Source organism: Rhinatrema bivittatum, chromosome 5 (assembly GCF_901001135.1).
Source record: "Rhinatrema bivittatum chromosome 5, aRhiBiv1.1, whole genome shotgun sequence".
NCBI lineage: Eukaryota > Metazoa > Chordata > Amphibia > Gymnophiona > Rhinatrematidae > Rhinatrema > Rhinatrema bivittatum.
This window is the reverse complement of record NC_042619.1, coordinates 316,102,449-316,122,247: the sequence shown is the minus strand read 5'-3', so window position 1 is coordinate 316,122,247 and position 19,799 is coordinate 316,102,449. Positions and strand designations below refer to the sequence as shown.

At 47.5% G+C, this 19,799-nt stretch overlaps 1 protein-coding gene across 2 annotated transcripts in view; it reads left to right on the top strand.

Moving 5' to 3' along the window:
• The window catches only part of MSL3 (MSL complex subunit 3), a 122,703-nt gene that overhangs the window by 59,091 nt on the left and 43,813 nt on the right, over positions 1 to 19,799 (top strand). For both annotated transcript variants that reach the window (XM_029604347.1, XM_029604348.1), the window contains 4 exons: positions 1,507 to 1,595; positions 2,914 to 3,036; positions 7,558 to 7,718; positions 8,262 to 8,420. In XM_029604347.1, the coding sequence (XP_029460207.1) occupies positions 1,507 to 1,595; positions 2,914 to 3,036; positions 7,558 to 7,718; positions 8,262 to 8,420 (532 nt within the window). The remainder of the gene's footprint in view (positions 1 to 1,506; positions 1,596 to 2,913; positions 3,037 to 7,557; positions 7,719 to 8,261; positions 8,421 to 19,799) is intronic.

The following is a 19,799-nucleotide window of genomic DNA, read 5'->3' as shown; positions in this document are numbered from 1 at the left end:
GTATGAAAATCGTTATGATGTAATAAAGGTTTCAGTTTCTTTAAAATCTGCAATTTATAAAAGCCAATTTTTACTATGGATTTTATATAGGACTTTTAAATTAAATTCGCTATCGAATATAACAGAAAGAGCCCTAGCTTCCTGCTTGGTGTTAGACGAGGACAGGCTTGAAGTGATGGCTAATGCAAATTTTTCAGTCATTTTATTACAGATGTAAAGGATCTCGGTTTTTGAGTCATTTAGGGATAGTGACATGTGAGTAAGAAGCCGTTTAATAGAACTGGAATAGATTTCCCAGAGTTTGTGTGTTATGTAGCGAATCTTTGATTGGTAGGAGAATCTGAACATCGGCGAATAATAGGACTAGGGGGCACTCCATGAAGTTAGCAAGTAGCCCATTTAAAACAAATCATAACTTTTTTTTCATTCAGTGCACAACTGAGCTCTGGAATTTTTTGCTAGAGGATGTGATTAGGGCGGTTAGCTGGGTTTAAAATAGGCTTGGAGAAGTCCATAAATTGCTATTAGTCAAGTTGACTTGGGGAATAGCCACTGCTATTGCTGGCATAGTAGCATGGGATGTGTTAATGTTTGAGTATTTGCTAGGTACTTATATCCTAGATTGGCTAATGTTAGTAATAGGATGCTGGGCTTGATGGACCCTTGGTCTGACCCAGTATGGCAACTTCTTAAACTTACTTTGATGCATTCATTGCAGATTTGTTCAGGGGCCATGCTCTAGAGCCCCTTCCAGAACCACTGCTGTCGTGGACCCTAAATCCAGCCACTAGGTGTCACCATTTTACAATGACAGATTCCTTCTCAGCATCCCCAGCCCCGGCTAATCTAGGGCCTGGAAGACCTGGGCCGGTAACTGGCCAGACTGGTGGTTCAATGTGCCTGCTTCTCAGGCCTGCAAACTGTTTTGCACATAGAAATGTGAGTCTTGTCTGATCTGCTTATAAGGAAACTATGCAGTGATGTTAGCTGCATTAACATCTGTATGTATAGGTTTTCCTACAGACAGACAGCTGGTATGTACTGTATTTCTCTATCTTGTGATTATACTTGGCAGGGCTATGGAGCCATTAATTTTAGAAATTACTTAATTTTCAAGCCCCACTAACTTGATCAAACATTCTCTAAAATTAATGTAGGGCTGGTGAAGCAGAGTCATAACTGAGTGGAACTTGTCTCTTTAGCTTACATTTCTAAAATGGACTCTGTGTGCTCTAAATTCACCTTCAATTTCCTGAAAACTACCACCATTCAGTTTCATAAAAAAAAAAAATTCCTGAGCTGCTTCTTACTTTTTTTTTTTTTTTTTTTTTTAATATTTATAAAAATATATCAAATTACTAAAGCTGCCTTTCATTTCCTTTGTTTTCGGGATCACCACAAACTGTAGCTAGCTTACACTTTGGTTTCCTAAAAGTTTTGAGTAGGAAGGGACAGGGGAGAGATTGTGCATGAAAGAATTGTTAACAGATAATTTCTTTCCTACAGCATTAAGTAGTTCTTCTGATGACAGTAATGAAGAAACGGATGAAGAAATAAAAAGTGAAGAAAGTGACATTGATGAAAAACCAGAAATGGTACGACTTTTTTTTTTTTTTTCTTTTGAGATCTTTCTTGAATAAAGCATAATTCGCTTATGCCTCTTTTTGAACAAAATGATGTCCAAATCCGCACCTCGGTTTAGCCTTGGAATGTTACAGGGTTAGAGAGTGAGGTTAAATCATTTTGTAGTGATATCCATATGGGTTTTCTAGTCTTTTACTTTTGATTTTTGTCAAGAGTGGAAGAAACAGAAGCTTAGACTTTCTCTAACTTTTATATATTTATATCCTCTATATTTTAAGCTCAAGAATAAATTGAATTGTCCTTTCATTTAAGGACTTTACATGCTAACTAGGCTAACGGATACGAAGATCTGTGAATAAGTCCCATGGTATTCTCTGTTTATCCTGTTCATAGTAAACAGGTTATTGTATTCCTGATGTGCAGCAAAGATTTATTAACTGCTAATTCTGTCATAGTTTTGGTCTCGCAGAATATTTCTTACATTAAATGTGACTTTGTCCTAATGCTTTACAAAAACAAAAAAATAGGAAAGTAAGGGTGGCAGTTTAAAAACTGTGCAGTAGAATTGGGCTGGTTTAAGAGGTGTAGTCTGTTTTGAAACTCTAGTATGAAACATGTTAGAAGTCAGTCTTGCCTGAATAGCAAAAGCTAACAAATAACCCCAAGCCATCATGCATACTTTTGATCCTTAATTAGATTTTAAATGCCAGTTCTTAAGATCTCTGTGATTTACAGTCCTACTAATAATAATAAAAGTAGGACTGATGCTTAGAGAATTGCTTTGGTTCAGTGGTATGTCTAATGGTTTGGAGTTAGATAGGAAACTTGAAAAGATTGTACACCAAGATGGGGATTCTGATTGAATGATAGTGTTGCTAGTTTTCTGGGAGACCTATTTCAGAAGACAGTAAAATCATGCCACAGAATCACAATTGGGAAGCACCATCATGGAGCTAATAGTAGAAATGCTATTGCTAGAATAAAGGGGGAATGCTAAACTAACTGGACTGGTTACTGTGCTTTCAGCCTGGAGAAACTCCCTAACACTGCTCTTCAGCTTTTGCTCTACTCTTTTCTGTTTGCTGAGCTATGTTAACTATTCCTGTGCTTAGCCATCTGGGTACAGCAAGTAGCAGTGCTTAGTCCAGTAGATGGTGCAAACAAGGAATAAAAAGATTTTAATAATTTTTTTTCTGTCATTAATAGAACACTATGTGCTTATCAGAATTCACTAGTTGACTTAATTCTCTTTCCTGTTTCCCCCACCTCCGTTATAGCTGCCATTTATTTAATATTTTAATTTTTAAAATTTTTTTTTAATTGTTGCAGAAAGAGGAACAAGAAACACATTCTAAAAGGGAAATGGAAGAAAGAACTATCAACATTGAAATTCCAGAGGTTTTAAAACAGAAACTTGAGGAAGACTGCTACCACATTAACAAGAGGAAACGGGTATAATGCAGAACTTTTTTTTTTAATTTAATTTTCTCTTTCTGGTTATAGGATCTACATTATGCCAGTTCTGAAGGAGTTGCACAGGCTGCCTGTTGAAGGCAACCTTCTGCATAGAATTCTTAACTGTCTCAATTAAATGTTATCGATCTTGCACAACCCTTACATCATCACTGCAGGCATGACCGGTCACGCCATCTCTTTCAGCTGTTAGTTTTCTGGCTGGTCACGGACTCCTTTTCCTTCTGAAAAAGAATAAGACCTAACTGTTTGAGTGAGTTGGAGAAGATGACAAATAGATGGGGTGACTCCAAGGTTCTGTGATTGCTGGAGAGCAAGAAAACAGTGTTGGGGCGAGAGGCTGCTCCAGGGACGCCTATCATTTTCTTCCTTACAAAGGTGTGGCGAATCAGAAGTTGTCCTTTTGGCCTAAAAAGCTAAATAAGGATGCAGGCTCTGGGATCAGAGCATTTCTGTCTTCGCATTGAAGGTGTAGGGGCTCTTCGACTGGTTCTGAAGATAGGCGGATATCTATTTCACTTTTATCACAAATCACAATGAACCAATGGGTTCTGGATGTAATAAGAGACTGCTATGCTCAAATTTGTCCGAATTCTTCTGGATGCCTTTAGGGTCTCTCCATGGAACTTGCTAGTGAAGAGAGTGACAGTGGAGGTCACGTTGAGAAGGCTGATAGACCTCAGGGCTGTAATTCTAGTTCCCAGATCACAGTATAATACAGGGCTATATTCTGTTTATTTTGTTCCCAAGAAGGAAGAGGGTTCCTTCTGATTGATCTTGGATCTGAAGGAAGTTAGCTGGCATTCACACATGACTCTCTTCAGAATGGAAACCTTACGTTGCATAATCATGGTGATACAGAAAGGGAGTTCCTCATGTCTCTCGATCTGATGGAAACCTATCTACATATCCCCATTCGACAGGAGTATCAGTGGTTTCTTCATTTTGCCATTCTAGGGAACCATTATCTGTTTCATGTCCTACCATTTGGTCTGGCTATGGCACCCAGAACCTTCTCCAAGGGATTGGTGGTAGCAGTGGTGGCTCTGTGCAAGGAGGGCATTCTAGTACATTCATATTTGGATGACTGGTTGATTTGAACTAAGAGTGCGGAAGAGAGTTAATTGGTATCTCGCAAAGTGGTCTACTTACTTCAAGAGCTAGGCTAGGTAGTGAACTGAGCCAAAAGCAGTTTACAGCCAACACATCACTTTGTTTTACATTTGTAATTAATTGTGATTAATCAAGTATTAAACATATACAGACTCTGGAATACCTCTGAGTGTGATCCAGTATGGAGTAGGGCAGAGTTTCTGCCAGAGAAACGCATCTGGAAGTTGGTGACTCAGGTTCAGTTCTTGAGGATGGCCATTAGTCCAACGGTGTGGACTTTGCAGGTCTTGGGCAATGGTGGCTACAGTGGAAGTACTACCTTGGGCAAGAGCACATATGTGGCCATTTTTCAGCTTGTGGTGCTATCAAGGGGGAATCTGCAATCACAAGAGTACACAGTAAGGCTCAACTTGATGATGGACGTGAGCAACAGTTGCAGTGATGGTTGTAAAGGAACCACCTTGGGAAAAGAGTACCCTTGGAGACACTGGACTGGTTGGTGCTCACGAAAAAAATGTGAGCCTCCTGGGTTGGGGGGGCTCACTGTCAAGTGTTGATGGTGAAAGGTCAGTGGAATGCTGAGGAACAACAGTGGACCATCAATTGTTTGGAATTCCATGCAAATTGCTTGATGTGTCTACGCTACTTCGAGCGGTGAGAATGTCAAACAATGCCATGACTGTTGCTACATAAATCATCAGAGCAAAACCAGAAGTCCTTAGGTATCAGTGGAGATAGATGCTCTCATGGCATGGGCAGAGCAACATCTTCAGGTGTTATCTGCCTCTTACATTACTGGAAAAGACAACGTGAGGGCCAACTTTCTAAGCAGGCAGGCCTTAGACCCAGGAGAATGGGAACTGGCAGACGACTTCTTTCAACTCAGTTTCTCTATGGGTGAAACCATATCTAGATTTAATGGCAAGCTACAGCAATGCTACAGTCGAAGAAAGGACCTGAGAGCATTGGGAATTGATGTTCTGTTCCAACAATGGCCTCAGAATGACAGAGTAATTTGGAAGATTGAGTCATATTGAGATTGTGCTTCTGGTGACTCTGGATTGGCCATGGAGACATAGAAATGATGGCAGAAAAGGACCAAATGGTCCATCCAGTCAGCCCAGCAAGCTTAAGGTAGAAACTACTGTCTATGGGTAGAAATCCCTTGTGTGTCGGGGAAGACTATAGTGATAGGGGTATACTACCGTCCACCTGGTCAAGATGGTGAGACAGACGGTGAAATGGTAAGAGAAATTAGGGAAGCTAACCAAATTGGTAGTGCAGTAATAATGGGAGACTTCAATTACCCCAATATTGACTGGGTAAATGTATCATCGGGTCACGCTAGAGAGATAACGTTCCTGGATGGAAATATTCCCCAGTTCCTAACAAAACTGAATCCCTCTTCCTTGCACCATCGTCGCATCCACGCATTGAGACTCCGGAGCTCTGCCTGTCTCTGGTGACCTGCGCGTGGAACAGGGAACATTTCAGAGAATGCTACCCTGGAGGTTCTGGATTTAAGCTTTCTACCTAAGAGCCTAAATTTGGCTTCCAGAACCTCCCTCTCACATTTTCCTATGTCGTCTGTGCCCACATGAACCACGACAGCCGGCTCCTCCCCAGCACTGTCTAAAATCCTATCTAAGTGACGCGTGAGGTCCACCACCTTCGCACCAGGTAGGCATGTTACCAGGCGATCCTCACGCCCACCATCCACCCAGCTATCTACATTCCTAATAATCGAATCACCAACTATGACGGCCGACCTAACCCTTCCCTCCTGGGCAGTAGGCCTTGGGGAGATATCCTCAGTGCGAAAAGACAATGCATCACCTGGAGAGCAGGTCCTTGCTACAGGATCCTTTCCTGCTGCACCTGGTTGATGCTCTCCCATCATGAGACCCTCTTCCTCCAAGGCAGCACCAGGGCTGCCAGTCTGAAGTTGGGACTTGACTACTATGTCCCTGAAGGTCTCATCTATATACCTCTCTGTCTGCCTCAGCTCCTCTAGGTCTGCCACTCTAGCCTCCAGAGATCGGACTCGTTCTCTGAGAGCCAGGAGCTCTTTGCATCGCATGCACATGTACAACTTCTCACCGGTGGGTAAAAAATCATACATGTGACACTCTATGCAAAAGACTGGGAAGCCCCACTCTTGCTGCTAGGCTGCTGCCTTCATCTCAATTTTGATCAGTTCCTAGTTTTAGGTTGCTGTGGGAGTAGGAATGTGTCTAATGTCCTTTAAATGTATTAGTGAATTCACTATGGGGTAGATTTTGAAAAACTGCGCGATCGCGTACTTTTGTTTGCGCAGCAGGCGCGCACAAGGCTGCTGATTTTGGGCAGCCAGCGCGCGCCGAGCCGCACAGCCTGCCTCCGTTCCCTCCAAGGCCGCTCCGAAATCGGAACGGCCTCGGAGGGAACTCTCTTTCGCCCTCCTCTCCCCTTCCCCTCCCTAACCCACCCCCCCCGGCCCTATCTAAACCCTCCCCCCCTACCTTTATCCATGGATTTACGCCTCCCAGAGGGAGACTTAAATCCACGCGCACCAGCGGGCTGCTGGCGCGCCGAGACCGGACCCGGGGGCGGTTCCGGAGAGCGCGGCCCTGCCCCCGACACGCCCCCTTCCGAAAACCCCGGGACCTACGCGCGTCCTGGGGTTCTGCGCGCGCTGGCGGCCTATGGAAAATAGGCGCACCGGCGCGCAAGGCCCTGCTCGTGTAAATCCGGGCAGATTTACACGAGCAGGGCTTTGAAAATCCGCCCGTATGTGTCTGGTAGTGGCCTACCGGGGGTCTATCGAATTCTCAGTTTTTGTTGATTTTTTTTTTTTTTTTTTTTTGTGAAAGTGGCACCTGCCTATAAATTAAGGGATGAGGTAGGGGTGGGTGGGCTGGGAAATACAGTCTAACTTCAGTTAGTCAGCCAGAGTGACTCACTGCTCTCTTGATTAACAAATGTTGGTCCCTATTCAAACCCAATCACACTACCTCAACACCTTTCCAAAGTGAGTAACTGAGCTGAACTATTCAACTTTTTTACTTAGGTATACACTGCTCCTAGCTTAGTTCTAGCTTCTGGCTACTTTTTTGGGTTGGGTTTTTTTTTTCAGTACAAACACTCAGTTTGTATTAAATACAAAAACTCAGTTCTTTAAAAGTCTGCAGAACACTCAGTTCTGCAGACTTTTAAAAATAAACACACTACCTACTGCTTACTAGCTACCTTATTGACTGACTAATCTTGTAGAGATAAGAGGGTTCAGTATTTGGAGTATGTAAGGCATAGACTAGTGGTAAAGTACTATTTATTATCTCTAGGGTACAGACTCGTGTCTAAATCCAGTTTTTTGTTTTTTTTGTTTTGTTTTTTTTTATACTTTAGCTAGTGAAGTTGCCATGCCAAACAAACATCATAAACATTTTGGAGTCCTATGTAAGACATTTTGCAATTAATGCTGCTTTCTCAGCCAATGAGAGATTCCGACACCATCAGACTACTTCAGCCGTCAACATGAATCTGCACTACATTCCACCGGAGAAGAAGTAAGAAATGAAAGGTTTAAATCTTTCCACATCCCCTCTTAGTGTGATTTCTTGACTGTTTGGTAGGGATCATGGTTTGGGTAACAATAGAAATCCTGAAATGGGCTATTCTCTGTTGTAAACATGGTAGCCAAAGTAATTCTTGAAAATCCAAAGCTGTATGTTCTTCCAGATGCCTGACCCTTCTAAAGGAGGAGATTTATTCCACGATACAGTTTTAAATCATCGAAAAAGTGTTCTCTCTTATTTATAGAAGGCTCTGTTCAGAACTGGCACTAGCAGGAACAGTGTAGAGATGGTAGGGGAGATGCTAACAAGGCAGCCTACTTCAGCTGTCAAGGATGCTTACCGAGGGAGAGAACCTCAAATTCTCATTTTTCTAATGTGAAGAATTGTGGTTCTTTTAATTAACAGCTGCATTTCTATAGACATTAGGGGATAACAGTGAAGTTCAGACTGCTGGTAACCTTTCATTGAACTTCATGAGAATCATTGGTGTGAAGCCAGTCTGTGACATATTATACTGTCATTTTATTTTTCTAGTGTTGAGCTTTGTAAAGAGATGGTGGACGGGTTGAGGATAACCTTTGACTTCACTCTCCCATTGATTTTACTCTATCCATATGAGCAAGCTCAGTTTAAGAAGGTGACATCCTCCAAATTTTTTCTTCCAATTCAAGAAAACACACCAAATGTGAACAGGTAAGGTGGTCTGTTAGAAGCATTAGGATAGTAATACTGTTAATATATAAGACTTTTTCAATTTGTTACAGCTTGAGACTAAGTGAGTTTTCCTCCATGAAAGATTTGTGAGAACTGGACCTGAATGGGGGAAGTATTGGACTCGCCATACTTGAACCCCCTAAATAGAACGTGCCACACGCTAGTGTCTAAATCCAGTTTTTTTTCTTTTTTTATACTATGGATTGCAGCATTTGAATATAACAAGCTATAGCTGTTGCATATCAACAGGTATATGAGATTTCTCTCACTGTCTTGCTTAATTCTAGCTGTATTCTTTTCTTTGTGTGTGTGAAGCTCTAGGTCTTAGGAAATAAACTCAGTGAAAACATCTTTTTTTATAAGCAAGTAGTTTTGTTATGTATTATTATTATTACTAACAAGTAAAAAACGTATATTTCTCATGGTTTTAGCTTGTCCACATGTTTCAGTCTTCTTGTTTTGGTTATTTCACCGTAAGTCTTGTGTATAGCAGTTAGGTATTCTATTTATTGACTCGCTACAAAAGAAATTATTCAGTTTATCAAAATGAATCATCTAGAAACATATAACGAATGATTTGATATATTTTAAAATATTCTTGTTCTTCAGTTCAAACTATTTATTGATTAACAGAACAGAAAAAAAAATAGAAATACAAACTAGAAACCGATGGCATCAATAGAGCAATAGTACCAGAAAAAAGAGAATACATATATCACACTATCAGGGAACGGTGAACAGAAGAAACATCTTTTGTATCGGGGCCCATACTTTCTCACACTGAGACAATCCCATAATGAACTGCACTCACATGGACACATTTATGCAAAAGTGAGAGCATATTCACCTGATATTTACATCCATAGAAAAATAGTAATGATGGCAGAAAAGGACCAAAGCAAGCTGCCCAGCAAGCTTAAGATTAGTAACTGTCACTCTGTGCAATTATCTCCAAACCTTATGATACCCAGAAAAATTTCAGCTAGTAACATTTTTTACTTGGTGATGAGCTTTCTGGACTTGCCATAGAAGCAGTCCTGTGCTTTTGCCTTTGTCTGCATATCAGTACCTCAGACCATAGAAGTCGGGGCCCTCTTGGTTGTCTGAACCCAATTCCTCTTTTCCCCCTGCTGTCTAAGCAGGGAGCATCTGTTAAGGGTAGTAACTGCTGCACTGGCAAGTTACCCCTCTGCATGCTGTTCTTCATTTCTGTCCTCTAGCCGTCTAAGTGGGGAGGAATGTTGCAGTTGCGTTAAGGTAGTAATTTCCATGTCTTCTGCTAAGGGTAGTAACCACTGCACCAGCAAGTTATCCCCCTGCACACTTTTCTCATTTCTAGCCTTTAGAGATCTACAGTGTTTATCCCGTGCCCTTTTGAATTCTTTGATTGTTTTCGTCTTCAGCACAACCTCTGGAAGGGCATTCTAGGTATCCACCACTCTTTCTGTGAAGAAATATTTCATGATGTTGGTTTAGTCGTGTCTCTCCCCTAGTTCTATTTTTCTTTCCAACAGAAAAGGTTCAAAGTTCGTGCATAATTAAAACCTTTTAGGTATCTGAAGTTCCTGAATATACCAGGATCAGTCCAGAGAAGTGGGTTGTGTTATCCCTACCAGCAGGTGGAGTGGAGAGCAAAATCTGTGGGCACTGCCATATATACAAGAGTGCCACCTGCAGTCCCTCAGTATTTCTCTGACTCTAGCAGGTGGTAGAGATGCACTCCTGCAGTCTTACTAGTTTTTAGTTAGTTTTTTTGACAAGATTAAAGAGATTTTTCTTTGTGATTAGGGTCGCTTCCTGAGGTGTTAGGCACCTTCGTGGGCCATCCCTCAGTGGAAGCCTGGCGTCCAGGGGTTGGATACCCCTGTCTGGGTTTTGCCCGCTTCATCTCTGTGGTGGAAGGCCAGGGGCTCCTGACTACTCCCCACCAAAGCTGCTTTAGCTGCTCCCTTTCTTCTTGCACTAATTTGGCTCCATAAAGTTTTTACAAAAAAAAAAGAAGAAAGTTAACCGGCGGACATCTTTCTCCGAGGTAAGGAGTCTGTGCAGCGGCCGATTCGGGACTTGTGCAGTGTGTTCCCTCAGCTCCGGGCTGTTATCTGAAGGAAGAGGGTGAGTTGGGCTTTGGGCCTGTTTGCAGCGCGTTTCGCCGCGTTTTCAGAACTGCTGCTGCTTCTCGGGCTGCCGGCATTTATTATTATTATTTTTTTTTTTTGCTTTCTTCTTCCTTATTTATTTATTTAAAAATGTTTATATACCGCTTTTACAAACAAAGTTTAGTCAAAACGGTGTACAATATATCATTCAAAAACTCAAAATATAAAATAAAGCTCAATTAAAAATTACACAAAATATAAAAATATAAATAAACAAACTGAAAACAAATTCCCTGTACGTACCAGGATCAGTCCAGGACACCTGGGTTATGACTCCGCACCAGTAGATGGAGACAGACTAAAACTTGTGGGCGGAGCCATATATGCCCCTGTGCCAGTCACAGCCCCTCAGTCTTACTCTGTCTCCAGTAGATGGTGCAGGTCCGGTCACAGCTCCTCCCTGCCCTGATTCTGGTACTCCGTCAGGGTTGGTTTTCTTTTTGGTTTAGGCCAGTTTAGGCTTTATTGTCTTTTAATTGGAATTTTTGCCAAATTGTCGCTGACGTCCGTCTGCCCTACCTCCCGGGGGGGTTGAGAGGTCCTGAGGGGACTACCCCCCCCGGTTGAGGCCGCTGCTAGGGACGAGGACCCGGCTTTTTCTAAGTAGCAGCGTCAGGGGTGACACCGGGGAGCCCGGTTCACTCACCCCTGCTGGACTAGGGCTCCAGGACCGCGGACAGCGACAGGCGTTTTGTTGTTTAAAAAAAAAAAAAAAAGTTTGTCTTTTGTTTTGTGCCGGCTCTCTGTTCCTTGCGTCGCCGCTCTAGGGGGGGGCGCCGCTGACAGGGGGGAGGCCGTTTCGCGCGACTTTTATTATTTTTGATTTCCTTTGACGGCCGTCTTCGCGCCTTTTCGCCGGCCTGCATCGCGGCTCCGCTTGCCGGGCCTGTGGCTCGGCGCGCGACGGCCTATGCGCTTCCGGTATCCCGGGCGATGAAGGTTCGTCCGGGGCGTCTCGGGGGGCTCGAGTACGGCCCGCGCGGGGGGGGGGGGGGGGGGGGGCGCGATGGAAAGGCCCCAGGATTGTTTCCCGCTCAGCGCGGGAGTGGCGGCCATTTTAGCCACGGGCCGCGAAATGGCGCGGGAAGCGGCAGGGCCTGCGGCCTTGCCTCCCGCGCTGTCTCCTCAGCGGGGCCCGGCGGGGGGGAGTCCCTCGGGGGACCCAGGGTCCCCGGGGAGCCCAGCTGAGGCTGATTCTGTTTCCAGCTCGTTTTCTGAGGACTTTGCGTTTTTGCTGCGCAAAGTCCTGAAGTGTAAGAAAAGTAAGAGCAAGCGCGGCCGAAGGGAGTCCCGCAGGGCTCCACCGCCGAAGAAGTCCAACAGACCCTCGGGGATTATGGATGTGCCCCCGAGTGCTTCCAGGGGGAAACGGCCTCCGCGTGGCGTCCCACAGGAGGCGGACCCGGATTCCTCCACGGGGGCGGACACTGATTCCCCTGAAGAGCCCCTAAAGGGGCCGATGAGGTGGCAGGGGACGGATCCGCTCCATCCGGAGCAGGAAAGGCATCACAAGCAGCGGAGGGAGACGATCCCAAGGTGGTCCGGCTTTTCCGCAGGGAGGAACTGCCTCCCCTAATTCCGGCCATCCCCCAGGAACTGGGAATTGAAGCACCTCCGGTAGTGGTTCGGCAGGAGGCGAACATGGATCCGGTCCTGTTAGGCCTCACGGGCCCTGTAGTGGCTTTTCCGTTTCATTTTTCTTTTACGGACATCCTATTCCGGGAATAGGACACCCCGGACTTGGGGCCGAAGGTCAACAAAGCCATGGACAAGCTTTACCCGCTCCCGGAGGATGCGCTGGACCTTCTTAAGCTCCCCAAGGTGGATTCGGCGGTGTCTGCAGTAACAAAGAGATCCACTATTCCTGTCACAGGTGCGACAGCCCTCAGAGATCTTCAGGACAGGAAGCTGGAAGTGCAGCTTAAGAAGATTTTCGAGGTTTCCGCGCTGGGTATTCGAGCGGCCATATGTACGAATTTCGCTATGAGAGCTAGCTTGCACTGGGCCCAAGTTCTCCAGGCCAATGCGGATCTTACTGCTGGCGAGGCAGCGCAGGCGGATAGGTTGGAAGCAGCAATAGCATATGGCGCAGATGCGCTCCACGATCTGCTACGTACCTCGGCGAGATCCATGGTGGCTGCGGTTTCGGCGCGCAGACTCCTGTGGCTACGCAACTGGGCAGCAGACGGCTCCTCCAAGGCTCGCCTCGGGGCGCTACCATTCAAAGGCAAGTTGCTGTTTGGCAAAGAGTTGGATGACTTGATGGTTTCCCTGGGGGAAAACAGGGGTTTTAGGCTGCCCGAGGATAGATCCAGGGCGCGGTCTTCTTTTCGGCTAGGTCCCGCTTTCGGGGTCCCAGGAAGTCGCGCCCTCAAAGGTCGTCCGGGCATGCATATAGGTCTGCTTCCTCCCGTACTTCGCAGTGGCAGCAACAGTCCTTTCGGGGAAAGCGTTTCGGGAGGCAAGGAGGTCCCCTTGCGATTACGGGGCCCATGTCGTCACAATGAAGAGTGGTCGGCCCATCTCCCGCCGCAGCCCCTGCACTCCATTCCCAACGTCTGGGCGCGGTTGATGTCCTTTTCGGGAGATGGGCCGATGTGACGTCGGACCAGTGGGTCCTCAGCGTGATAAGACACGGCTACGCGTTAGATTTTGTTCGCACTCCGGCGGACAAGTTTCTTGTCTCACCCTGCAAGGCCCCCGAGAAGAGGTGCTAGGCACCATCCGACGCTTAGAAGCTTTGGGAGCCATTTCCCCCGTCCCGGTCAGCCAGCACGGCAGGGGCCGTTACTCCATTTACTTCATCGTCCCAAAGAAAGACGGCTCGTACAGACCAATCCTGGATCTCAAGGGGGTAAACCGATGCCTGCGCGTTCCGCACTTCAAAATGGAGACGATTCGGTCGGTCATCGCCGCGGTAAGGCCCGGCGAGTTCCTGGCCTCCCTGGATCTCACGGAGGCGTATCTTCACATAGGCATTCAGCCGGCGTTCCAAAGCTTCCTCAGGTTCTGCATTCTGGGACGGCATTACCAGTTTCGGGTGCTCCCGTTTGGGCTCGCAACGGCTCCCCATACATTCACGAAGGTGATGGTGGTGGTGGCAGCGCAGTTGCGCCGGGAAGGTCTCCTGGTCCCTCCTTATCTGGACGATTGGCTGATTCGGGCGAAGTCTGAGAATCAGTGTCGATTGGCAGTGGACAGGGTTCTCCATCTCCTGCAGTCCCTAGGATGGGTGGTCAACTTCAGCAAAAGTCATCTGGCACCCACGCAGACCTTGGAATATCTAGGAGCGATGTTCGACACAAAGCAAGGCAAGGTGTTCCTGTCACACGACCGGGTATGCAAACTGCAGTCTCAGGTACGGCGTTTACTGTCGCTCCGTCGACCGCGGGTACGGTCCTTGGATCTATGGCTTCCACGCTGGCGCTGGTCCCCTGGGCGTTTGCTCACCTGCGACCATTACAGGCTTCGTTGCTGGCCCGCTGGAAGCCGGTCTCGGAGGACTTCCGCCTACCGCTTCCTCTAGCGGGACACGCGAGGTCCAGCCTGCTGTGGTGGCTGGATTCCAGTCATCTGTCTTCGGGAGTCTCCCTTCTGGTACCCGGCTGGACAGTGGTCACCATGGACGCCAGCCTCTCCGGCTGGGGGGGCGGTCTGCCTAGGGAGTTCGGTCCAGGGCAAATGGTCAGTGTCGCAAGCCCAATGGTCTATCAATCGCCTAGAGACCAGAGTGGTCCGTCTGGCTTTACAACGCTTCCTGCCCTTGCTGCGAGGAAAGGCAGTCCGGGTGTTGTCGGACAATGCGACCACCGTGGCTTACATTAACCGCCAGGGCGGGACAAGGAGCCCCCAGGTGGCGGAGGAAGCTCAACGCTTGATGGCCTGGTCGGAGCTGCATCTCAGCAACATAGCAGCATCTCACATTGCGGGAGTCGACAACGTTCAGGCGGCTCATTTGCGACACGTGGGGGGGTGCTCCACATGGACCTGATGGCCACGTGGCACAATGCGAAGGCTCCGCGACTTTACAGCCGACGTCGAGGACGGGGGGCAGAAGGCGTCGATGCGTTGGTGCTTCCCTGACGGACGTGTTGCTCTACGTGTTTCCCCCGTGGCCGATGATCGGCAAGATTCTTCGGCGCATAGAGTTGCACCCGGCCAACGTGATCTTGGTGGCACCGGAGTGGCCGCGCCGGCCGTGGTTCGCAGACCTGGTCCAGCTGGAAGTAACGGCGCCCCTTCGGCTCCAAGGAATGGCGGGCCTACTCCGCCAGGGCCCCATCTGTTTGGAGGATGCGGATCACTTCTGTCTCGCGGCATGATGCGGTGGTGGCTACGTTGCTGCGTTCCAGGAAACAGTCGACTTTTCTGGCTTATGTCCGTGTCTGGGTGGTCTTTGAGGAATGGTGCGTGCAGCGTGGGGTGGACCCCACTTCGGCTTCAGTTTCCGACATTCTGGCGTTCCTCCAGGCAGGGCTGGCCAAGGGTCTAGCGTGCAGTTCCCTACGGGTTCAGGTAGCGGCGCTTGGTTGTTTGCGAGGTAAGGTCCGGGGTGCGTACCTGGCGTTTCACCCGGATGTTTCTCGTTTCCTTCGGGGGGGCTAAGCATCTTCGCCCTCCATTACGGCTCCCTTGTCCGGCTTGGAACCTCAATTGGGTTCTCTCCGCTCTCTGTGCGGCACCGTTTGCGCCCTTGAAACGCGTAACGCTTAAGGATCTCACTTTAAAAACGGCGTTCTTGGTGGCAATTGCTTCGGCGCGGCGTGTCTCCGAGCTACAGGCCCTGTCCTGTAGGGAACCTTTCTTGCGTATTTCTGATACCGGTGTTTCTCTGCGGACGGTTCCTTCCTTCTTCCGAAAGTTGTGTCGTCTTTTCATGTGAATCAATCGGTGGAGCTGCCCGTTTCGCGGGTGGGGCGTCCTCGGTTCCGGAAGCAAGGGACTTACGGAAGCTAGACGTGCGGAGAGCCCTCCTTCGGTATCTGGAGGTCACTAATCCGTTTCGGATCACGGATCATCCGTTTGTCCTGTTCTCTGGTCCAAAGAATGGGGCCGCAGCGTCTCGCGCTACGATCGCCCGTTGGATCAAAGAGGCCATTGGCGCGGCCTACTTGATGCGTGGAAAGCCACTTCCCGTGGGCCTGAGGGCTCACTCGACTCGTTCTCAAGCAACGTCTTGGGCGGAAGCTTCGCAGGTGTCGCCTCAAGAGATTTGCAGGGCGGCTACCTGGAAATCGTGGCATACCTTTATCAGGCATTACAGGTTGGATGTCAGGGCTACCGATCCTGGGGGTTTTGGAGAGAGGATTCTCCGAGCGGGACTCTCTGCTTCCCACCCTCAGTGGGTTTGCTCTGGTACATCCCAGGTGTCCTGGACTGATCCTGGTACGTACAGGGAAAGGAAAATTAGTTTCTTACCTGATAATTTTCGTTCCTGTAGTACCAAGGATCAGTCCAGGATCCCGCCCGCAGTGCTGCGCTGAAGTAATGGAGAGTCCGCTCATGGTTTTAAATTAATCTGTTCCGCTTGTTCGCTCTCTCGTTTGGGGAGTCTATTTCCAGTAGGGGTGTTCTTCCCCGTTTTATGGTTAAATAGCTAGTTTGGTTCTCTGGTTATGTTCTACTTTAACATTCCGTATGACTGAGGGGCTGTGACTGGCACAGGGGCATATATGGCTCCGCCCACAAGTTTTAGTCTGTCTCCATCTACTGGTGCGGAGTCACAACCCAGGTGTCCTGGACTGATCCTTGGTACTACAGGAACGAAAATTATCAGGTAAGAAACTAATTTTCCTATCATAATTATTAAAAATAAATAATAGTACGAATAAGGTGCCCACGCTTTTTCCCAGCAGCGGTTTTCTCCCCTCACAGTCAGACCGTGTGGCCTGTAGCATGGGCCCTCACACAAAATTGCTGGCCTGCCACGCGGTCAGGCACTGGATGCGGCTTCCCTTTGCGCAGCTTGCTCCTCAGGCTTGGAGGGCTCATTGGGGCCAGTTGACCCCCCCCCCACCCCCCTGCAGAGGGGGGGGGGGATTGCCTCACACCGCTTATCAAGGGATGAGGATTCTCCTCCCGTTTTAGCCCCTGTGGGGGAAGATCTCGCGGGCGATGCTACCCCACGTGATTCTCTGGAGGGGGATGATGGGGACCCAAAGGTGTTTTCTCCTGAACTCATTTTGTTTATGCACCCAGACTTCCTAGCTAGGAGGCATATGGTGTCTAAAAAGAGCGGACAACCGGTGGACCTGGCGGTACCTCCTGCGAAGAAGGCACCGGGTCCCAAAGCAGCAGCAGTGTCTTGGGGGGAGGGGGAACAGCATCGCCAGCTGGGAGACACCCCCTGGGTGCCACAGGACCCAAACACGGGGTCAGGCGCTGCGCCAGCCCCGGGGACTCCGGAGGCAGACCTGGACGTGATTCTGGAGACGGGGATACTGATGATCTGGATGGTGACTATCTCCCACCTTCTGAGGGAGATGATCCCAGTGTGGTCTGCCTTTTCAAGCGGGAGGAGCTGCGGTCCCTTATTTCATGGGTCTTGGAGGTCCTGGGCTTTAAGGTGTCTCTGGAAGAATCTGACAACGAAGGGGTTAATCCAGTCCTCAATGGCATACGGGGTCCTACAACCTCTTTCCCATTGCCTAAGAAGGTCTGCAATCTGGTAACCTTCGAGTGGAATGCTCCGGATGCGGGGCTTAAGGCGGGCAGGGCTATGGCAAAACTATACCCCCTGTCTACAGATGTTTTAGACCTTCTGAAGATTCCGAAGGTGGATGCGGCGGTCTCTGCGGTCACAAAGAAGACCACTATTCCAGTAGCTGGGGTGGCAGCTTTGAAAGACATGCAAGACCGCAAACTAGAGATCCAGTTAAAGCGGGTCTTTGAGGTTGCCGCTTTGAGTCTTCGGGTGGCAGTTTGCGCTAGCCTTATGCAGCGGGCGTGCCTGTGCTGGGTTTCAGGACTCTTACACTTTGGAGTCCGGCGGCAGTGGAGCACTGCAGGCTGCTTGGTTAGAGGCGGGCATCGCTTATGCGGCAGATGCACTTTATGACCTGGTGCGCACTTCGGCGCAAAGTATGGTATCTGTGGTGGCGGCACGTCGGCTCCTCTGGCTGCAAAATTGGGCAACAGATTTGTCCTCGAAATCCCAGCTTTGTAATCTCCCCTTTTAAGGGCAAACTCCTTTTCAGGGACGACCTCGATAAGTTGGTTAAGCTGCTCAGGGAATCCAAGGGCAATAAGTTGCCGGAAGATAGGAGATCTTCGAAGAAGGTTTTTCCTCCTCTGGCTCGTTTTCGAGATTCTTGCCGGTACCGAGCCACCAGATATACCACGCCTTCTGGTCCTAAACAAACTCCGGGACGCCAGCAGTCCTTTCGCGGTGGTCGCCGCTCTGTGCAGGAAACAGTAAATCCTCCCAATGAAGCCATGAGTACCCATTCCGTCGTTGAAGCTGTCTGAGGCAGATTGTCCAACTTTTACATGGAATGGGCAACGATTACCTCGGACCGCTGGGTCCTAGAAATGATCAGACTGCTACGCTCTAGAGTTTTCATGACCGGTTCGGGAGGTTTTTGTAGAGTCTCGCGTGACCTCCCACAACAAGTGCGAGGTGGTGCAGGGGACTCTGCAGCGACTTCTTGAGCTCAGGGCTATTGTTCCAGTTCCGGAGGCACAAAAGGGACAAGGCCGGTACTCTGTTTACTTTGTGGTCCCCGAGAAGGAGGGCACTCTTCGTCCCATCCTCGATCTGCAGAAGGTAAACAGTTGTCTTTGGGTTCCTATTTTCAAATGGAGACCCTGGGGACGGTAATGGCTGCGGTGCAGACAGGAGAGTTTCTAATGTCCTTGGACCTCACGGAGGCATATCTCCACATACCAATCTGGTTGAGCCACCAGAGATTTCTGTGCTTCAAGGTCTTGGGGCAGCAATTCCAATTTCGAGCCCTCCCATTTGGTCTCACCACAGCTCCTTGAACGTTCACCAAGGTGATGGTGTTGGTAACAGCCTTCCTGTGCAAGGAAGGGATTTTAGTCCATCCTTACCTGGATGATTGGTTGATTCGTGCGAAGTCACGGGAAGACTGCGAGAGATCAGTTCGCATGGTGATGTTCACCTTAGTCACTCAGAAGAGTTGTGTTTTACTGAAAATAGATGTTTAAAGCCAACAGCGGTAGAGAAAACAAACTTTTTATTAAAATGCTACAAAATAATATAAGGTTTACTTTGGAGAGAGGCAGCATGCTACGCAAAGCACCAATATAACACTCTTAAGTGATTTTACTGATAGCAAGACTATTTATAGGATTTCTACATTTGTTTCATCCGCCCATAAGCGAGATTATATAATTGCCAAAAATTTCTATGATTGGTTTTCTTTTGTAAACAAATAATATGAATGGATATATTGTAATTTGTTCTCAGCTTCTATGCTAATTATTCTTGTCTAGTATGCAGATTAGGTTATCTATGGCTTGGAATGTAAACTGGCCTTGTATTCAAAAATGTTGTTTAATCTTATAGTTCAGCATCTTTTATCTAACTTCTAGAGGTTTTGTCTAGGAAAACAAGTACAAGGCTGAGATTATAATGTTAGTACTTACAAAACTGCTTATGATAAAATTTAGAACAAGAATGACTTCATCTGTGACATGTCAAAAAGTGTTTCACTGCTTCTTTACTGCTTTCACTTTTGTTACAGTTTCATGTACCTCTCTTTTCCTGTTTAATTCAGTTCCATGTAAACCGACATGATGTACCTACGAATGCCGGCATAAAAAAACCCCTAAATAAATAAAATAAATGTCTGTAATGGTGGGCTTGTAAGCACCACATCAGTGTTGCCATTCAGGAAATTGATCTGGGCATCATCATTGATAATACACTTAAATCTTCTGCTCAGTGTGCAGCAGCAGCCAAGAAAGCAAATAGAATGCTAGGCATTATTAGGAAAGGAATGGAGAATTAAACAGAGAATATCATAATGACTCTCACTTCATGGTGCAACCTCATCTTGCATTTCTGGTCAGCACATCTCAAAGATATAGCAGAACTAGAAGAGGTACAGAAAAGGATAACCAAAATGATAAAGGGGATTGAACGATTCCCTTTGAGGAAAGGCTAAAGAGGTTAGGACTCTTCAGCTTGGAGAAAAGCTGAGAAGAGATATGAGGTCTATAAAATAATGAGTGGAAT